The following is a 20901-nucleotide window of genomic DNA, read 5'->3' on the forward strand; positions in this document are numbered from 1 at the left end:
CCCACGTCGGGCTCTGTGCTGACAGCTCAAAACCTGGAGCCTCCTTCAGATTCTGTATCTCCCTCTCTCTGCCCCTCCCCCATTCTCTCTCTCTCTCAAAAATAAACACATTAAAAAAATAATAAAAAATAAATTATAAAAGAAAAAAATACTGCTCCTCCATATCTGGGGAGTAACGGAGGGTGGCATTTCAGCTCTTACACAGTCCTCTTCTGCAAATGTAAAACAGTAATTACAGAATGAATGAATTTGATGAATTTGCACGTTGGCATATCTAAGCAGGATATTTTGTAGTACTGTTCTCAAGAATATTTGTGCAAGCATGGATAGGCAAGACAGTGTTAAATACAGCAACCACTGTTTTGATAATTATACCCTTGATGTTAACTTTTGGTAAAGTTAAAGAACAATCAAGTTGGGGACATCGAATGCACACTTAATTTATAAGCCAAAACCTAGATTAGCCACCTATTACTAACAAATCAACCCTCAACCATCGTGGCTTTAAGCAAACATGTCTCTGTTTCTGTGGGTCAAGAATTCACGAGAAGCTCCTTTGCACACTTGTGTCTCAGGTCTCTCAAGAGGTCGCGGCCAGATGTTGCCTGAGATGGGAGCCGGAGGACCACTTCCAAGACAGCTGGCTCCCAGAGCTGGCAGGTAGTGTTGCCAAAACAGCTCCTCTCCTCTTGGAGGGCTGCCTAAATGTCTTCACAACATGGTGTTCGCCAGTCCCAGGTCAAGTAATCCAAGAAACTAAGGCTGAAGTTGCAATGCCTTTTAGGACCTAGCCCCAGAAATCGACTATTTTTTGTGAGTATTTTATTGGTTACACCAAGTCAGCCTTCTTTCAATGAGGGCTGGGAAATTAGTCCATTGCATGACTAGAAGGATGACCTTAAAAAACACAAAAGTTTCAGAACTTTCAATTTAGGGAGGAGGTAGATTAAAGACATAGAAAAAGAAGACCCCCTCCATTACGATGAAAAATCACAAAAGGTTTTAGTTGGCCACAGGTATCATATATATCAGCAGTCAGGGCCACCTGTGCAGGGCACATAAGGGCACCATTCTGTGATGTGGGGAGGCACTGCCACCCCACTGTGCTCTACTTTCAGTAGTAAGCCTGTACATGGAATGCTGGGTCAACTTTTGAACAGCAAACATTATGTTTCTACAGACCTCCAGAAGGGACACGAAGGGCTTGCTGATACTGCAGGTAACTTTTTATTTAACACGAAGGGAAGAGTATAGACTAGTATTACTCGTATATGTGGCCAACAGAAGACTTATTTAACCCCTTCTAAGGTTCTAGGCCCCACACTGCAAGGTGCTGTTTTTGTAGAAAGTGGAAAACCAAGCTTTTTAGAACTGTGGCTAAAAAAAAAGGCTGCATGAGTGAAATCCCCTATGAGGAAAGCAGTGAGGCTGCAGGCTGCTCATGTTATCTAACGCCAGTGTCTGCTCGGCTTCTCTGGCTTACTTGATGATTTTTAATGTTTGGTGCAGGCAATGTTTGGGGAGGAGCTGAGTTCCAGGAGGCAGGGATATACCTGTATTTCTTACACACAAATATTTGTGGGTAATGTTTGTCACGCTAGAGAGCCTGTAACTTCAAGAAATTAAATACAACCAAAAGCTGTGGATCCAAGATAACTAAGACTTAATGTTTTATTTTTAAAAAAAGGCACCTGTCAAAAGGTCACATGCGATTTTTCACCTACACATGAGCAAACCATAAAATACTGTGCAACGAAATCAGTGATGAAAGAGCCGAAGATTCGTATGAGCGAGAATTATTCCCAGTTCATCACAAGCCTCTATCACAACTCTGTCGGCAGCAGAACCAGAAGGAGCAGCGATGTATGCCACGCCGCTCTGCGGGGAGAAGAGACATTGACTTTCAAGACACAAGTTCAGGTGAAGACACGCAAGAACCAACATCCTCCTCTACAAAGCATAAGCTAACAAGGGTTCACAATACAGACTGATTCGCTCGGCCAAAAGAGCAAAAGAACATCAAATGGAAAAGTAAAATACTTAAATATTACTGATCACACTGCCATAACTTGGCTATAAAACTCACAGAACTTAAACACCAAAAGCAGGGTTTCTGAAGTGGTTTTACATCATAATCAATTCTGTGCAAATGCACATCATTTCCACACTTACCCTTTTAGCTCTGTCTACGTTATCTCTGAAAGGAAAGAAGGCATCAGAGCTGATAGAAACTTCATTAAGTTTGTCAACCCATTCTTTCTTCTCTGCTTCAGTTAGCAGTTCAGGGACTTCCTCAAACAATGCCTTCCACTTTACCAAATCTTCATCCTATGAGAAGGGGGTGGAGAGGGGAAAGAAAGATTTTGGATACAATCTTTAATACTATCTGATGCAAATCAGAATGCCAGAAAGCACTTGGGCATTTGTCCCAGGATTTAATTATAAATAATGGCTCATTCCAATTTACATCTCCAGAATTTTTTTTGATGCTTTTAACATTTCATTAAGAAAAGTAATTCTAAGTGTACCAAATAAAGACTATACCATTTACTTTCAAAATCAGTTAATTCTAAATATATTTTGTTTCTTAATCTCTGCCTAAATTAAATCTACTATTTTATATCCCTGTATCAAAACAAGCAAACAGATGATGATGGATGTTCTAGAAGTATATTTACACAGCCTCAAGTCTACAGTCAGTCATACAGAGGAAATCAAGGTATGATTCACAGTATTCACATTTTTAAAAAGGTGCTTCCATTTTGGATGATTTGTTGGCTAAAACAACATACTTTTAACTCTTGTTCACATACATATAAAGATCCTTCCAGAACTACGAGCAAGATTTCACTAGTAATATTAAACAGGATAATACCAATATTAGAGTAAAAAAAGAAAGGCTTATGTTTTAAGTACTTTATGATTTTAAGGCACACTTATGTGACACTTATGATGTCATGGATTCCTGTCCCTGAACTTGTGGACAACGTAATGTGGTTAACTCACCTCCTCAGGAGACTATCGAGTATCCGATTACCAGACTTCTCTTTTGCTTTCCACATAGGATTTATCAACATTTGCTATGTCCAGATATAGGTTTAAATTCTAGATTTTTAGCAGGCTACTTGATAGTTGCAATTTTACTTATTTATTTATTTTTAACGTTTATTTATTTTTGACACAGTGCAAGGGGGGGATGTGCAAAGGGAAGGGGACATAGGATCCAAAGTGGGCTCTGCACTGGCAGTCTGACAGTGGCGAGCCCAATGTGGTGCTCGAACTCATGAACGGTGAGATCATGGTCTGCTCAACTGAGCTACCCACATACACCAACAGTTGTTATTTTAATGCACCCGTATGCTTTCTTCAAAATAGAAGACATTAAATATGTAATGTAACAAAAATTGAGTTGTTAATGACTCTGGTAGAAAGTGTAGGGGAAAGGGCACCTGGGTGGCTCAGTCCGTTAAGTGTCTGACCTCGGCCTGGGTCATTATCTCACGGTTTATGAGTTTAAGCCCCACTTCAGCCTCTGTGCTGACAGCTCAGAGCCTGAAGCCTGCTTCCGATTCTGTGTCTCCCTCTCTCTCTGTCCCTCCCCCACGCACTCACGCTGTTTCTCTCTCTCTCTCAAAAACAAACATTAAAAAAAAGAAAAAAAGAAAAGAAAGTGTAGGGGGAGAAGACACTGGTTACCCGCTATCAGGTAAGTTGTATTTCATGTTGAATACACACCTATCATGAAGAAGCATCATGCTTGGTTGGCACTGTGAAAGAAGCCTCAGGATAGGTGAAAAATAGTCCCTGCCATCAAAAGTTCAAAACCAACAGGGAAAGTACAAAGTTATAAAACTAAACCAATGGTTATAATTTTAAAAGACAAGGAAAGTCTGTGGTATCAGAAAGGGATTAACTATGAACAAAAAAATTAAAGACAGCAGACAATGGAGAATTGGTAAAAAGTTTAGAATTACAATTTTAGACAATGTAAAATTTTAAGAAAAATACCTGTTACAGAAAAGAGTGAGCATACCAGTATACTCCACTCACAAACCCAGTGACTTTTACCTCGCCAATGGTTCCAGTAACATACTGATCAATGGCATTGGAGATTTCTGCTCTCTTCACTCCAGTTTTAAACTTCATTGAAAGCACTTGTGGATGATGTCTAAGCCACCAGTAGTTCGCCTTATCCCCTGCAAGGCGTGTGCAGTGTATTCGAGACTGCTGTCCTGCTCCAATGCCAATAACCTGAAGAACATGAACATTAAGATGAATCTCTCTTTCAATATTTTTTTCAAACAGGCCTTTTGTGCACATTTCCTAAAATCTATCAATTCTGTGAAAAAAACAGTAGGCCAAAATACAAATAATTCTTAAGTTATTAAGGGTGAGAGTAGATGTCAGTAACTACTGTTAACACATTTTACCTCTTCGGTGACATTTGAAGTATGGCTATTAATACTCTGTAAGTTTCTAGAACTCCTGGACATCAGTAGTGAGGCACAGTCTTACTGGAACTTATTAGAACCTGACTCCAAGAACACCAGTAACCACAATCCCCCAAGTTTTCGTTAACAGAGACAAGCAGTCTTTTAACAGTTGACAATCACTAAAATTCTGAATTTCAAAGTCTTCCAGGTCACATGCTAATGAATATCCACACTTTCCCTCCCCCACTTATGGGACAAATAATTTAACAGGTGCCAAGGAGAGCTCAAGACACCGTGAGAAGGGCTCCCAACGCCGAGGAAGCTATGGCGAAAGCAGAACCAGTTCAGTCCAGAGTTAGAAGAGACCCCCAGGAGGAGCTGGCTCAGTGCTGCATTCTACGGCTCAGCCCACTAGGAAACAAGTGAAATATCTCGCTTGACGTCTATAAGAAACATTCAACACCTTGCTCGTGGTAGTGGTCATTCATCAAACTACATAATGTGGGCAAACTGCTCAAAATTCGACACTTAAAAAGAGTAAATTTTATTGTACGTAAATTATGTCTCAGTAAACCTGATTTTAAAAGATCACATTAACTTGCAGTCTACAGATTCTTGGTAAAATAACCTTAGAAATAACGCAAAAATATCCAACAAGCTACAAAAATATGGAGTAATAGGTAGCAGTACTATTCTTGACTCTCTCTTCACTGGAAATATCACAGCCATCAGGAGGAGGGGAGTGAATAAACTAGTTTTATAGCGGCTATTACAGTCCCACTAACCCAAATGTGCCAACTCAGTCTGGGCAAGAAGTAATATGACCAATTTTAATGTCATTCTGAAGATACTCTGTGATCATCACTAGCTCTAACGGTCTACCACATTACTGAGTAGATATCAACAAACCCAGAAAAGAAAAACCTGGCCAATTTTCCTTTCCAAGCAGTCTATCACCTGAGGGACGAGTATCATTTTGAAAAACAACAGTCTGCCCGAAGTGGGTTTGAGAGTGTGGTTACCTGACCATTCTTGGCATAGCACACGGAGTTAGACTGCGTGTACTTCACAGCAATGGTGGCTACAATGAGGTCTCTGAGCGCAGACTCTGGCAACTGAAAAGACACAGGGCGGTCAACTATGGTGGAATTTGTAGCTCCAATGGAAAACGTTAAGCATCTTACAAGTCATTTTCTTATAGACCTATGATGTAGTTTAGTTGTACCTTTCAAATGATAGAATGGAATTAACTGTTCATAGAAAACACTATTGTGTTTTACTGAAAAAGATCAACATTCAACATACTTGTTGTGGAACTCAGCAGTGCCTAATGCATCACGGACTCAAACTAATGCCATTTTGCAGCAACTCTGGCTTAAGTGTGTTTACATATCATGCTGTGAAGTACCATATCCATTCCTAAACCGACAAATAATACTTTCTCTACCACAGTGCCAAGGAACATATATGGAAACATGATAAAGTTTATGTTGAGAAAGAACATGGAGAATAATTTTCACAGATATCACAAACAACTGTGATGTCTACACAGAGCCACGGCTGTTGAGGAAAAATCAAATTATGATCATTTTCTGCTTTGTCTAGAATATTCTAAGTAGAAACTATTCAAAAATACTTGTGAACTACCAGTCCTAACAGAATAAAGCAATTGCTATAGCCAGAAATGTCACTATGTTTAAAATTTTTTTTAATGTTTGTTTATTTTTGACAGAGAGAGAGACAGACAGAGCATGAGCGGGGAGGGGGGCGCAGAGAGAGAGGAAGACACAGAATCTAAAACAGGCTCCAGGCTCCGAGCTGTCAGCACAGAGTCCGATGCGGGGCTCAAACCCACGGACAGTGAGATCATGACCCAAGCCAAAGTCGATGCTCAACTGACTGAGCCACCCAGGCGCCCCTGTCACTATATTTAATGTAAAGAGCAAATACAAACTGAAAAGAAGGATTATCTATGTGGACAAAGACTATAAGCAGCAGCTAACTGATCAATTAGCTAAGGGAAAAATCAGACTTCATCAAAATTAAAATCAGACTTCAAAATTAAAACTTCTGTTCTGCGAACTATATTAAGAGGATAAAAAGACAAAGTACAGGGGCGCCTGGGTGGCTCAGTTGGTTGGGCATCGAACTTTGGCTCAGGTCATGATCTCATGGTTCATAGGCTCAGGCCCCACGTCAGGCTCTGTGCTGACAGCTCAGAGCCTGGAACCTGCTTCGGATTCTGTGTCTCCCTCTCCCTCTCCCTCTGCCCCTTCCCCACTCATGCTGTCTCTCTCAGAAATGAATAAACGTTAAAAAAAAAAAAAGTTAAAAAAAAACAACACAAAGTACAGACAGGGAGAAAATATTTGCAAACCACATAACCAAAAAAGGACTACTATTTAAGTAAGTAAAGACCCCTCAAAACTCCGTGACAAAAACAATCTAATTAGAAGATGAGCAAAAGACACGAAGAAACATTTCACTAAAAAGGATACACAGATGGCAAAATAAATATGAAAAAACACCCATCATTAGCCGTTAGAAAATGCTAATTAAAATCACAAGATACTGCTACACACCTAAAAAGGGCGACAACACTAAAAGCTAGTGAGGATGCAGAGAACTGGGTCACTCACATGTTGCTGGTGTAAAACACAAAATCACACAGGCTCTTTGGAACAGTTTGGCAATTAAAAAAACTAAATATGCAACTATGATACTACCCAGCAGCCACTGATGATACTCCTGGGCCTTTTATAACAGAGGAATGAGAACTTATGTTCACAGAAAAACTCACTCATGAATGTGCAATGAATGAAAATTATAAAAGGGGGAACAGATTAGATGTTATCCAAGGTTAAGGAGGGGGTGGAGGCAGGAAGGAAGGGAGTGTGATTGTAAGAGAGCAACATAAGGGATCCTTGTGGTCGTGGAAGCATTCTTTCTGTGCCTTAACTGTATCAATATCATTACCATGGTTGTGATATTGTACTGCAGTATTACAAGGCATTATATTACCATCAGGGGAAATGGGGCAAAGGGTACATGGGAATTCTTAACAGTGCCTGTAATCTATAATTCTCATTTTTATTTCAAAATTAAAAGCTCAATTAAAAGAATTTCTTAAGAATTTCTTATTCTAAGATAGTATTAACGTAGTATATCCTTTCCTGTCTGTATCTGTTTGAGTCGCCAACTATACATTTTATTCCTTTGGTTCTAAGAAAGATTAATAACATAAACCAGCTTTCCTACAGGTCTGCCCTGAAACGTAATCCTGGTATTCTGAGACAGGATCAAGAAATATGAGACAAGATATCTCAAGGGGGAGATGGTATGGGGATGGGAGTGAAGGAATCCAGTCATATATACATGGCATAAATAGTTAAAACAAATTAAAGCATTATTTAAGAAAACTGGAAGAGGAAATAATTCAACCATGTTCACTAATTTTTAATGCACAATCAATCCTTATGCTTCTCCCACTGTTCTACACCTCCAAGGATTTTGAGGCTGAAAAGTTAACAAAACACTGCTTTCAAAGGAGAGGGCAATACAAAGAAAGATAAAACCATCACTCCTATGCTTCACTTTCCAAATTTCTAATTAAAAATACATACGAAATAAGTAGAGAAGAATTTAGATAAAAGAGGCATTAAAACCATACTTCATTACTTGTAAAAAAACATCTAAGTTAGTACAGTCAGAGGTACAAAATCTATCAAATACTGTTAAATTATTCATCTGTCCAATACCTACAAACCTATAAGGAAAACTTACAAAAGTAAGAGTCTCAATAGGCAGGCAGGGTTGTCAATAGAGGTACGATGGAATCTAGGTCAATACTGTTTCAGTATTTTAAAAAGACACATTAACCAGTCAGGTTAATAAAGTAAGAAGAAAAAGAGCCTCATATTACTATGTTATAATGTGAGCTGCCTACAGTCACAATGGTACAAAACCATGCTTCCATCTGGAAATCCCAGTACTTAATAGCCTTGACCAAAGGAGTAGATTGCAAAGGACTGAAAGCTATTTCTATATGAAATGCCTACCATGTTCCTTTACTTCAGGGCACCACTGATTTTTAAAAATAAAAATGGAAGAATAAAACAACAAAAATCACGTCTCAATCACCATATACTTATTAACAGCTCAAATTATTCCAATAAAGGCTCGGAGGTTTACTTTCAGCAACTCTACTTAAAGCCTCAGGAGTCAGAGCTGGGAACAATTGCACCTCCTCATTTCTATTTCTGTTACAATGAATGACTTGTTACGAGACTAAACCTTTTCTAGGAACAAACACGCTCAACAGTGAGGTAGTAAAACAGCAAGTACTGAGAAGCAAAGATCCCAGAGATAAAGGAAGTAGGAAGAAACGAGTGTAGCTGTCTATGCTTTTTGCTTCAAGCATTTTCTAAGTTGAAAGGCAGTAAGCTAAAAGGTAAAGGAACTGAGCCCAAATTTTGGCAGTGTTACAGGAATAAGTGGCAAAAATGGAGTTTAGTACACCAGGGAAAAGTGATACTAGCAGACCCTTGATGCTTTCAGCAGAGCAGGGGTGAACCATAAACAGACTGCTCCTCACAAAGATTTAAGCCCAAATTCAAGTCAGCTTAATTCCTGCCAGGATAAAGATGGTCGGACTCCATATGATCTGCCCACCAAAAGGAGAAGTCAGCTCTTTCTGGAGGGAAGAAAAAAACACCATCCAGACCTTCAAAATAGCTCTACAGTTTTCTCACATTCAATGCCCAATCATTCAATCAAAAATACCAGACATACCAGCAGGTAAGACCACAAAACAGTGTAGTTACACATCTTAAGTACTTGGGCGGGGCGGGGGGGGGGGGGGGGGGTAGGGGGCAAGTAGAGCTGTTAGAACCAGCAAAAATATCCTTCAAAATCGAATGTCCAATTAAGAGATTTCAGAAAAGAAATATCAGCTCATCCATTTCCATATTGTGCAACCTTGGACAAATTTCTTAACTGTACCTGACGTCACAATTTTGTGATCTTTACAATAGAGATGATCGGATAGTCACCCTTCCCCAACCCCCACATAGAGTGCTATGCCTATTAAATGATAGGGTATATATAAATACTAGAAAAAATCACCACTATCATCCTAGGAATGTGTCCTTCCTAACAGATGACAAACAGCACAAGAACAAAAACTTGACTACGTGAACACACTGATCACAGCACTGAAAATGGAAACAATCTAAGTATCTATCCTAGTACATCTATACATGGATCGCCATGTGGCCTTTTAGATGAAGATGTGGATCTACACTTACTGATATAGAAAGCATATTTGCAGCTTAGTGCATGGTAAAAAGGCAAGTTACGGAACAGAATCATAAAAGATACGATGCCATTTACGTAGAAATGAAGATAAATATCTCTATGTACATACACACATTAGCTTCTAATATCATAATTTATTCTTTTTTTAAGCTCTCAAACTTACTTGATAACTTAAAAATGAGCTAGACATTTGCACATCAACCATTTTTAAATATGAGTCTTTAAAAATGCATAAGCTTATAAATATTAAAAATACTCACTGAGTAACTAGCATACAGTTCAGATATTTTCAAACTTACATCTTTATTCTTGGTCACAACACTGCTAAACAATGACTTGTCAATGACACCATTATTTCTCTTCTGACTTAAACGAAGACCAAAGAGAGTTCGAACTTCGTTTTCATCTGGACTGTAAGACGGGTCCATCTAAAATACAAATTTAGAGTCAAAACCAACACATCTACAACCTTTAACATTTTTCATTTAACTTTACAAAAAAATCATTTTAGGGGCGCCTGGGTGGCGCAGTCGGTTAAGTGTCCGACTTCAGCCAGGTCACGATCTCGCGGTCCGTGAGTTCGAGCCCCGCGTCAGGCTCTGGGCTGATGGCTCAGAGCCTGGAGCCTGTTTCGGATTCTGTGTCTCCCTCTCTCTCTGCCCCTCCCCCGTTCATGCTCTCTCTCTGTCCCAAAAATAAATAAACGTTGAAAAAAAAAAAAAATTAAAAAAAAAAAATCATTATAAGCAAGCTTATATTCGTTTTTTCTAATTTAAGCATGTGTAAGATCCTTTCACTATGGGTATAATAGAATGGCCAGGCATCAATATCAATCTTCGACTATGGGCTAATTTCCCTAATACCTAAGAGTGTGTAAAAATCAGTAAGGAAAAATCTCATCAATTAGAAAAACAGGCAAAGAATATAGTCAGATAATTTATAAAAAGGAATAAAAAATACTTTAAATATGAAAAGATGTTCACCACACACATAATGGGAAATTAAAGCTGCAATGAGATGCCATTTTTATCTCCTATTGATAAGAAGAAAAAGTTAAAGAACACAATGCTGGCAAAGCTATTAGGAAATCCCATTAAGACATAAAATTTGATGGGACAACCTCAAAGAGGAGCAGGACCTATCACAGACTGTGACCAGGTCCTAATTCACTGCAGAGCGTGTGTGGTGGCTAATGACTGGGTGACTGGCTACATAAGCTACACCCATACCGGGCAAACTTCAAAGATGGTCAGACTGTATGCATTTGTGTCAGGAGGAAAAAACAACAACAAAAAGAAAAAGAAATGCAAATATTTCCTAAAAAGTACCAACTATTTCAGAAAAGACAAGCAAGAAATTTAAAATATTACTTTTAAAGAGGTAACAGAGTGGCAAAAAGGAAGGATGGGGAGGCCTTTCATCAAATGATATTTAAATTTAACACCTTTTGAATAACTTTTTTTTTTAATTAGAATTTAAAACTAAGACTAAGGAAGCTACCCTCATCTTAAACCAAAAAATTAATAGTAAGAAAAAAAACCCTGTAGGATTAAGAATTAAAGAAATTTCAGTAAAGGGTAAATTCAAAGGTTGTCATCATAAAGAAAAGATTAAATATGGGGGAAAAGAAACTAAGAGAAGAAAACAAATTACTATTTCAAACATGAATTAAACTAACCTGAAGAACACAGTAGCTCCCGTTTTTCTTTTTAGAGAGTATTTTCAAAGCTTCATCTTCATATCCTGGGGCGACGATACCATCAGATACCTATAAATATATTAAACATTAATTTTTTTAAAGTTTTTATTTTGAGAGAGGGAGAGGGAGAGGTGGGGCGGGGGGGGGGGGGGTGGCGGAGAGAGAGAGACAGAGAGGGAGAAAGAAATCCCAAGCAGGCTCCATGCTCAGCCCGGAGCCTAACACAGGGCTTGATGCTGGGTTGAGCCAAAATCCAGAGTTGTACCCTTAACCGACTGAGCCACCCAGGTAACCTTTAAACATTAATTTCTATTTTCAAAAATTAGGGAACATTTCCTAAGCAATCTAAACACAATTATCTGTCTTAATGCAGCAGCATTTTCTGGTTTCTTCTCCAGCAGATAATGCTAGTACCTATACCTGGAAAAGATAAGCCTATATTAGAACACAGAGTTCTACGGCTGACCTTATCTCACTTGCTCTCCTTTCAGGGTTTCGGGCTGTTTCAGTTTTAACTAAGAACAAACAAAGGAGTCACAGTAATACATGTACCTTAAGAAGAAGAACAATTTCTCACTATCCTGTTCATGAAGTGTTTTGCACTAGAAAGAGCCCGCTCTAGTGCCCTCTCCAGTGCCCTCTCCGCCAGTACTAGCAAAATGACCTTCGGCAAAGCCAGTTCCACAAGAGCAGGGCATGGGGATCAGATTACATCTTTGCTAATAACCTTAGGCAAGGCAAGTACCTCAACAGCAAGAAAAAGGGACCATATTTAACATCTTTGAAAGATAGCGAAGTCATACTACAAAGCCTTTTGCTAGAACATAAAACACAGCAGGTCAGCTCCACTGTGGATGGGGATGGTAGAGGGATGGTAATGGTCATGGGGAGAATCCCCAAAGCAACTAAATGTTGTCAACCTCATGTAGCCTTCATTTCTACCTATTTGTTTTCCCTCCAAGCTATCTTCTTTTTCTTTCAGTCTGTCTCCTTGCCCCAAAACCCACCTTTCCAGAAGGCTTGTTTGGTATTCAACTAATGGGGGTTAGTTTTTCAGAGTAGTTTATAATCTTCCCCTATACAACATCTTTCATTACAGATCTACAAAGCTTTATGGTAAGGCTCATTATTACATCATCCTCTGCTCTTTAGAAACATTAACTTTGGCATTAAGATAATGACTACTAGAGAATGTAAAAAAAACCTAAATATATAAATTAAAACTTTATCATAATAGCAAAATATTCATTTGAAACACTCACTAAATCTCAAAATTACAATTCAGTCAAGGATTCACGTTCTACATAAAATATGAACATTCTAAATGATAAACTTAATTTAGAAATGGTGTAAATAAATATGAGAAGTTATAGTTTCAATGAAAACTATGACCAAATAGAGCTTTACTCAGTTATGCCTGGATCAAGATACAGGAAAGTCCACTAACCTCTCTGGAGATAATTTTGGCAGTAGGGACATCACAAATATCAGATAATGCGATAAAGTCACCAAATGAAGACATCCTATCAGCCCCTATAAAAATAAAAATGAAGTGTTACAAATGGTCTCTGCATAGAAAAAGATGTTTAAAAAACCCCAATGTGATCATATAAAATCCATTTCTCTAAATTTAACTCTATTATTTATATAAGATCTAAATAACAGATTAATAAGCCACTTAACTGAAATGATCATAACAAAGTATTCTTTAATTTTAACTTCTAAGGCAGCATTTGGCAAACTTTTTCTGTGGAAGGCCTGATAGCAAATACTTTTTAAGCTTTGCAGGCACACTGTCTCTGTCACACCTACTCAGCGGTGCCATTGTAGAAATCAGTCCCATCAACGAAGGGACTTGGCCCTGCTTCAATCAAACTGTATTGACAAAAGTAGGTGGCAGGCTGGGTTTATTTCGCCCATGAGCCACAGTCTGTAACCCTGTTGTAGAAGGTGAACAGTGCTGTGAAGTTTCTCAATGATCTTCCATAAATATTACAGTAATATTCACAGGCTATTAATCTCATGAATTAGATACTTCTGCAATACATAAAAAATAATTCTAACCAAATATAGTGTAGTTAAAACAACCATATAGTTTTAGTCATATATTAAACAATGTACTCAACAGCCTAATGTGAAATCAGATGCACCAAATTTAATTACGTTTCCATTTATTACATTAAAATAGGAGCACACACTTTTATAAACAAATTTATTCTAAGGCACTCATAGAGTCATTCCTAAGTATTAATAAAAAAAAACAAAAACAAAGACAACTTGGAATCTTTTACTGAAAGAAAAGATATTACTACTTTATTCTACTTAGAATAAAACATTCTTTTCTCTTTTTCAAACAAAGAAATAAAAACCCTTTTACTGTTCTGACCTCTTGCTCTTGCATACGCAGTTGATATGGGTGTAAGTGTTTCATACAGATCATAGACCATGCAGACTCTGGCCTCATCTTCACTTAGTGGAATTCCAACAGCAGCACCTGGTATGGAAAACCATAAAATAAACCCCCACACGTTACTGCTTACCATCTCCTAAATCAAAACAACATATATACATATATACATTTTTTTTTTTTTTTAAAGTAGGCTTCGTGCTTAGCGCAGAACCCATTGCGGGGCTTGACTCAAAACCGTGAGATCAAGACCTAAGCTGAGATCAAGGGGCGGACGCTTAACAGGCTGAGACACCCAGGCGCCCCAAAGCAACTCTTCTTAACATCTGGTCTATGCAGCATAATTTCTAGTGTCCATGCCAAATTACACAAAAATCTGGCCAGATAATTAAACAACAAAAATACAGTTTCAGAGGAGGGGGAGGAGGGGGGAATCTCTTCTCTCTGCCTTTTGAAAACAACCACTGGGTCTGCCAGCACCACACATCTACGAAGTTAGTTTGCTTCATTACTGACTCCCTCCACCCGGCTTGATACCCATACCATTTATTTCTTTCCTGTTTACATCACCTTAGTATCAAATAAGCTTCAAAGAATTATGTGTTAGATTGGACTTAGCCATAGAAGTAAAAATGTATCTTATACAGTGGCTATAAAAAGTTACAGAAAAGGTGCCCCTAGAACTTCTTTGTATCAGTTCTATTTCAACCTTGTGGAAAAATATTTAGCCATATTGCATTAAACCATTTTACTTTATTTTTTATGTTTCCACTATAAAAAAGCATTTTCCTGATCCTTATCTCACAGTAATGTTACAAAATTACATACACATAAATAACATCTATGTGTTAATTTACTACCAAATTTTGTCATGCTACCATATCAATATTGTTAACAGACTTGAAAAAAGTGGTTTGAGACTTCACATTAGAACATGTCAATTCTTTCTAAAATTAAAAAGTGAATTTTGAACAGTTCCAGAGCATTCAGAAAGCAGTGCTTTACCTGCTGGGCTGACATGTTTGAAAGAGGCAGCAGCAGGAAGGTCTAAAGCTTCTCTGAGTTCCTTCACCAGCTGCCAGGCATTCAAAGCATCACACAAGTTTATAAATCCAGGGGCTCCATTTAGAACTACATATGGAAACATACACAACATGTTACCAAGCAGGATCAATCAAGTCAGATATACAGTGCTGAAAACATAACCTATGTCAAGGCTGCACGAGTATGTTTTCAGAGAAGTATAATTAAGAGGCAAAGACATATACACAAATATAAAAGAACCTGATGAAAACAGAGACCAAAACACTAGAGCCTTAGCCTGCCTCACTGGCCCCCTGCCCAAAAAGAACATACAATACATACTCACATATGCCATATGCTATATGCTACTGAAGAAACCAAATCTAGCCAATCTAGAAATAAACCAACAGTGATTTCAGGAATAGGAGAACAAGACCAGTGATCGTCAGGGATCCACTTTAGTACAGAACTAAGAACAGTCATGGTAATTCTAGAGGTAGTACAAAATCTAATCCGTAAACTTTGTCAATACAAAAACATTACAAACTAATGCAAGAGCTGTGGATGGAGGAAAAATGCATTGGATTTTTCCTCTTTTATACCAGCCTCAGTAGGCTCTGCCTAAAATGCAGTTAAAAAGATGATAATTTCAGGGTTTCTCATTGCCTATTTTCTTGACAATAGCAAGATAAATATTTATATATATTTATATAAATTATAAATTCAGCACATACAAAAAAATGGGAGCCATTAGTTAAAAGCCAATTTATAACTGCATTTCCTTTGTATTATCTTGGATAATACATACTTCTAAAAATAAAACTCTGACAAATATTTACTGAGTGCCTACAACAATGTTGGGCACTGTTGTAGGTAATGGGGATAATATTATCAGTGAATAAGCTAGCCCCCCGCCCCCAATGTCTCATCCCCCAATCACTGCCTTCATAGAGATTATGGGAGAGCCAAAGAAGAAACAAAATAGGCAATAAGTAGAAAACGATAAGAGAAAATATTACACACTTACACATATGAGTTGAAAACATGTCCACACAAAAACCTGGACTTGAAAGTTTTTAGCAACTTTTTATAACTGTTAAAAATTGTCTTTCTATTTTTGATGTCCTTCAAGGGGTGAATGGATAAACTATGATACATCCTTATACCATGGGATATTGTTAAACAGTAAGAAATGAGCTCTCAAGCCACCAAAAGACACAGAGGAACTTAAACGCATACCGCTAAATGAAACAAGCTAGCGTTAAGGCTACATACTGTATGATTCCAACCTTATGACATTATGGAAACAGCAAAACTATGGGCATGGTAAAAATATGAATGGCAGCAGGAGTCAGGGAGGTAGAATGGACGAAATTTTTAGTTGGTGAAACTATTCTGCATGATATTGTCAAGGCGGATATGACATTATACATGTCAAAACCCACAGAATACACAACACAAAGAGTGAGCCCTAATGTAACGTGGACATTAGTTAATAATAATGAATCAATACTAGTTCCTCAATTTTAACAAACATACCATACTAATACAAGATGTAAAAGGGGGGAACTGGGGAGAGGAGATGCAGAGGGAGGGAATGTCTGGGAACTAACTCTCTGTACTTTCTGAGAAATTTTTCTGTGAATCTATTAACTACTTTAAAAGATAAAATCTACCGGGGCGCCTGGGTGGCGCAGTCGGTTGAGCGTCCGACTTCAGCCAGGTCACGATCTCGCGGTCCGGGAGTTGGAGCCCGCGTCGGGCTCTGGGCTGATGGCTCAGAGCCTGGAGCCAGTTTCCGATTCTGTCTCCCTCTCTCTCTGCCCCTCCCCCGTTCATGCTCTGTCTCTCTCTGTCCCAAAAATAAATAAACGTTGAAAAAAAAAAAATTAAAAAAAAAAAAAAAAAGACAAAATCTACCAAAAAAAAAAAAAAAAAAAAAAAAAAAAAAGTTCCTAAAAAAGAGTTCCCTTGACCGGCACGAACAAAATGGCTTTTTTTTTTTTTTTAATTTTTTTTTTTTTAACGTTTATTTATTTTTGAGATAGAGAGACAGAGCATGAATGGGGGAGGGTCAGAGAGAGGGAGACACAGAATCCGAAACAGGCACCAGGCTCTGAGCTGTCAGCACAGAGCCCGACGCAGGGCCCGAACTCACGGACCGCGAGATCATGACCTGAGCCGAAGTCGGCCGCCCAACCGACTGAGCCACCCAGGCGCTCCCAAAATAGCTTTTGAAAATGAAAAATACGGGAACTGAAAGTACATGGAGGTATCTCTTGCCTCAGAATCTAAATGGGAAACATTATAAGGAGGAAATACCTGAGAATAAAACGAGAATTTCTTCTAAGAAATCTAAACGTAAAAATTCATACAAAATGTCAAATTTCCAGGTATTCATTCAATAAATACTTAGGAAACATGCCAAGCAATATTCTAAGTACTGAGGATGCAGCGATAAACAAAAAGCTATGAAAAAAGCTGAGGTTTCTGTTCTCGGGAGAAGATGATTAAATGGGAGGAGACAATTAAAACATAAACACAGTAAAACCTTGGATTGTAAGTAACTTGTTCTAAGTATCCCACAAGACGAGCAAACTTGCAAAATTAGCAAATTTCTAATACATTTTAATTTGATAAATGAGCAATGTCTTGCAATGAGTAGTATGTGACTCCAAATGTCACAGGATCACAACCAAGATAATGGTTCTTCTCTCTCTCTCTCTCTCTCTCTCTCTCTCTCTCTCTCACTGCAGGACTGTGGGGTGATTGTCTCCCATCCTCGGATGCTCCATCTCAGCTCGCGGTGTTTAGCAGAAATCAGGGATTTTTCAGAACATTGGAAGGTGCCCACAACTGGCACCAGTGTATTTTTTGTCACTTCAAAGCACCTCTGGACAGTCCTTTGCTTTTCCACACAACAGTCAGCTTAGGAATGCTTTGCTTCATTCCTTCATTCAGACCCTTTCCTCTGCTGCCTTATTGCCAGTTACATTCAATACAGTGTATGACAAGAGTTTATTAATACTGTACTGTAGTCAACATCGGTGTGAGCATATGCAATGGCCCCTACGCAGAAAAAGGTTGAAAAGAAAGGCGGTAAGAAGATGATTACAGTGGAAGAAGAAAATCATCGAAAAGTACCAATGAGGTTATGTGAGTGGCCAAAATTGCAAGACTTTATAAGTCTAAGTCTGTGTCTCGTCTGCAGAGGAGAAGAAAAACGCAGAGGAATTCCTCACTTGCAATGAGATTAGGGAGATATGTAAAATGTGGGAAACAGTGCAAAATTTTGTAGAAAAGCACCACTCAAATAAAGCCACAGCAGTGTGAGCGATGAATCTGCTTAAGGACAATGCAGTGTCAACTTTCCATGAAATCCTCAAAAGGAGGCAAAACCAAGTGTCATTACATAGGTGCCTTGTTCAAGTTGCATAAAAAGAAGATGCCACTGAGCCAATAGACAGCAGTGATTCCCTTAGTGATAGTCAAAAGTCATCCTACACAATAACCCTCCTCTCTCATCTCCTTCACATGAGCAATGAAGGTTTTCAAAGTAAGTACAGGTTAATTTATTTTTCTTTGTATTTTGTATTTTCTTTATTGTAATCATTTTTATATGAGTATTTTCCAGTTGGGGAAGAAATTGTCTCAGTTTCTATTATTTCTCATGGGGAAATTCACTTTGATATACAAGTGCTTTGGATTACAAACATGTTTCCAGAATGAATTATGCTCGCAAACCAAGGTTTTACTGTATATGCAACCAAGTAGTGTTATGAGAAAAGTGTGATGGGCAGCTACTTCAGTCTGGGTGATCAGAGAAAACTTTGAGGAGGTGACTTTAAGGTGATTATCTGAATGGCAAAAAAGACCTCAAAGACCGGAGCAAAGGCCGCAGACACTGTGCCTGTGGACCAAATGGAAACAAGGCGCTGAGGAGCTTGGGGTTGGGGAAGGCTGCCACGGAAGAGCAGTCAGATAACAGGGTTTGTTACCTGCACAGGCATTCAAGTGGGAAGGAAAGCCAATGTATGGTCTCAAATTGGGTGTAACATCACCTGATTTACATGGTTAAGATTATTCTGCCATGAGTAGAAAAGACAAAGCAGAGAGAATTAGATTGTTGCAGTCTGGAGACTTTTGGGGTGACTGAGGGGGCTGGCACAGTGTTAGAAGAGATTCCAAATGTATCTGAAGTAGGGTAAAAATAGGACTGGATCCAGTGAATGGGAAGAAGGGGAAGGAAAGGAGTATTTGAAATTCTCCTCAAATCTCCCACCCTGCTCCCTGCTCCTCTCTCTCTGCTGGTAACAAGGGAAAGGAGAAGCAGACAGGAGTACCCGCATCTTCCTGCCACCCCATGTACCAACAAGCGTGCTCTCGCCCTGCCTTCCCAGTGTACGAAGAGAGCTGTCCTCATGGTCACCCGAGGCCAGCACTCCTACCCAAGGGCTTCACACACACAACTCTCTCCCCTGCCCTCTGCACGCATGCAACCCACCCCGCCCCGTTCCCGACCAGACAGCAGCACGTGTTCTAATGCCCACCTCAAGAATAAAACAGGACAAAAAAGTGAAAAGCCTCTTTTAATTCTACAAACCCATGGAAGTCCTAACTGATTTTCCTGTTCAAAGAACTATCTTTATTATTGTTATCTCCTAACCTCACATTCCTATCTCAGCCAACTTCAACTGGGCTTCCAGAACCATCATTCCAAGAAAATTGCTTCATGAAATTTTTCCGGGATCAAACAGTCACTTTCCTGTTCTTAGCAGCACTCCAAACCAGCTGGAGCCCTGCTGGTCTTCTAGCCTTGTGTTCATCAGCTGGTCCCTCCACATCTCGACCTCTTCTAGGAAATCCATCCATCCTGTCCCACATCTTCAAAATCATCTATATGCCAAGGACATTTCAAACTCCATCTCCAACTGACCTCTCTCCAGAACCCATGACTGTCTCAACAGATTTTGTTCATGAGAACACCTAGCACCTCAGACTTCCAGTGGCTTTGAAAGGCATGATGTAATTTCATTTACCTTTTCAATGCGAACCACATCAGATATAATACAGAGAAAGACACACACACCCACACACAGCAAACTATGCCACCTAACACACAGCCTTTACCTGTGATGGGAAGCTTGGGCTTCAGCGTGTATAACTGGGCAGGAGTTTGGTGAGGATTCATTCCATACCTCAAGGGCATCTGAGATATTCCTTTACTATACTGTTTCCTGAAGTAATCTGAAATCGCTTCATCATATTGTGCTGTATGAGTGAAAGCCTACAAAAAGGGTAAGTTTTGTGAAATACCAGCAGCATTTACCAAAGTTGGGGCGAGAGGGTTTCAGGTAGCACAGAGCAAACCACACTCCTTCCCACACACGTCTGTGCAAGAAAGACACCCACTATCACTAAAGAACACAACAAATCATTCTCTATCCAAGTGTCTTTCAACTTTTTGACATTATACCTCTGAAATGCTTGGTTCTCTTCACTTATAGGAAAAGGATTTCAGCTCCAAGCAGAGGCCTGATGAGTGACATGGTCTTTAAAAACTGAACACCATTTGGTTTGGCAAACACTTTGCTCGATAAAAGTGCATCCCCACCTTCAAGGCTAACTGGCGTCTAGTCTCCAAGGAGGTGTCTTTACTGTCGGAGTTCTGCATCTCTGTGCAAACGGCCACATAGTCCTCAGGTTCACATACTACTGTTACTCGAGCGTGGTTTTTGGCTGCTGCTCTCAGGAGGGTTACTCCACCTTAGAAGAACAAGACAATTTGTATTTCCAGGACTTTAACCTCCTTTAAATAAAGTCACTGTATACGTATTTCTACCTTAACTTTTGCCTTAAAAAAAATAAGGAAAATGTACCCCAGAGGTATTTCTATATAAAGAAAGAGCTTAGAAAATATAGATGAATTATGGTCATCCCGGAACACAATCTGGGAGCAGTAACTATTTTCTGCTCTCTCAACTTTTTGATTTTCAGTGAACATCAAAACAAAATATCTTTTA

The 20901-nt window shown here is 39.0% G+C and overlaps 1 protein-coding gene across 1 annotated transcript in view; it reads right to left on the bottom strand.

Moving 5' to 3' along the window:
* Positions 1 to 1646: 1646 nt before the first annotated feature.
* Positions 1647 to 20901, bottom strand: part of ATIC (5-aminoimidazole-4-carboxamide ribonucleotide formyltransferase/IMP cyclohydrolase) — a 28473-nt gene continuing 9218 nt past the window's right edge. The window contains exons 6-16 of the mRNA XM_047871552.1: positions 20493 to 20644; positions 20009 to 20165; positions 14861 to 14986; positions 13835 to 13942; positions 12896 to 12981; positions 11428 to 11517; positions 10049 to 10177; positions 5456 to 5548; positions 4069 to 4251; positions 2173 to 2328; positions 1647 to 1878 (exon numbers count right to left, since the gene is read on the bottom strand). Coding sequence (XP_047727508.1) covers positions 1759 to 1878; positions 2173 to 2328; positions 4069 to 4251; positions 5456 to 5548; positions 10049 to 10177; positions 11428 to 11517; positions 12896 to 12981; positions 13835 to 13942; positions 14861 to 14986; positions 20009 to 20165; positions 20493 to 20644 — 1400 coding nt within the window. The 3' untranslated portion in view covers positions 1647 to 1758. The remainder of the gene's footprint in view (positions 1879 to 2172; positions 2329 to 4068; positions 4252 to 5455; positions 5549 to 10048; positions 10178 to 11427; positions 11518 to 12895; positions 12982 to 13834; positions 13943 to 14860; positions 14987 to 20008; positions 20166 to 20492; positions 20645 to 20901) is intronic.

Source organism: Prionailurus viverrinus, chromosome C1 (assembly GCF_022837055.1).
Source record: "Prionailurus viverrinus isolate Anna chromosome C1, UM_Priviv_1.0, whole genome shotgun sequence".
Lineage (NCBI taxonomy): Eukaryota > Metazoa > Chordata > Mammalia > Carnivora > Felidae > Prionailurus > Prionailurus viverrinus.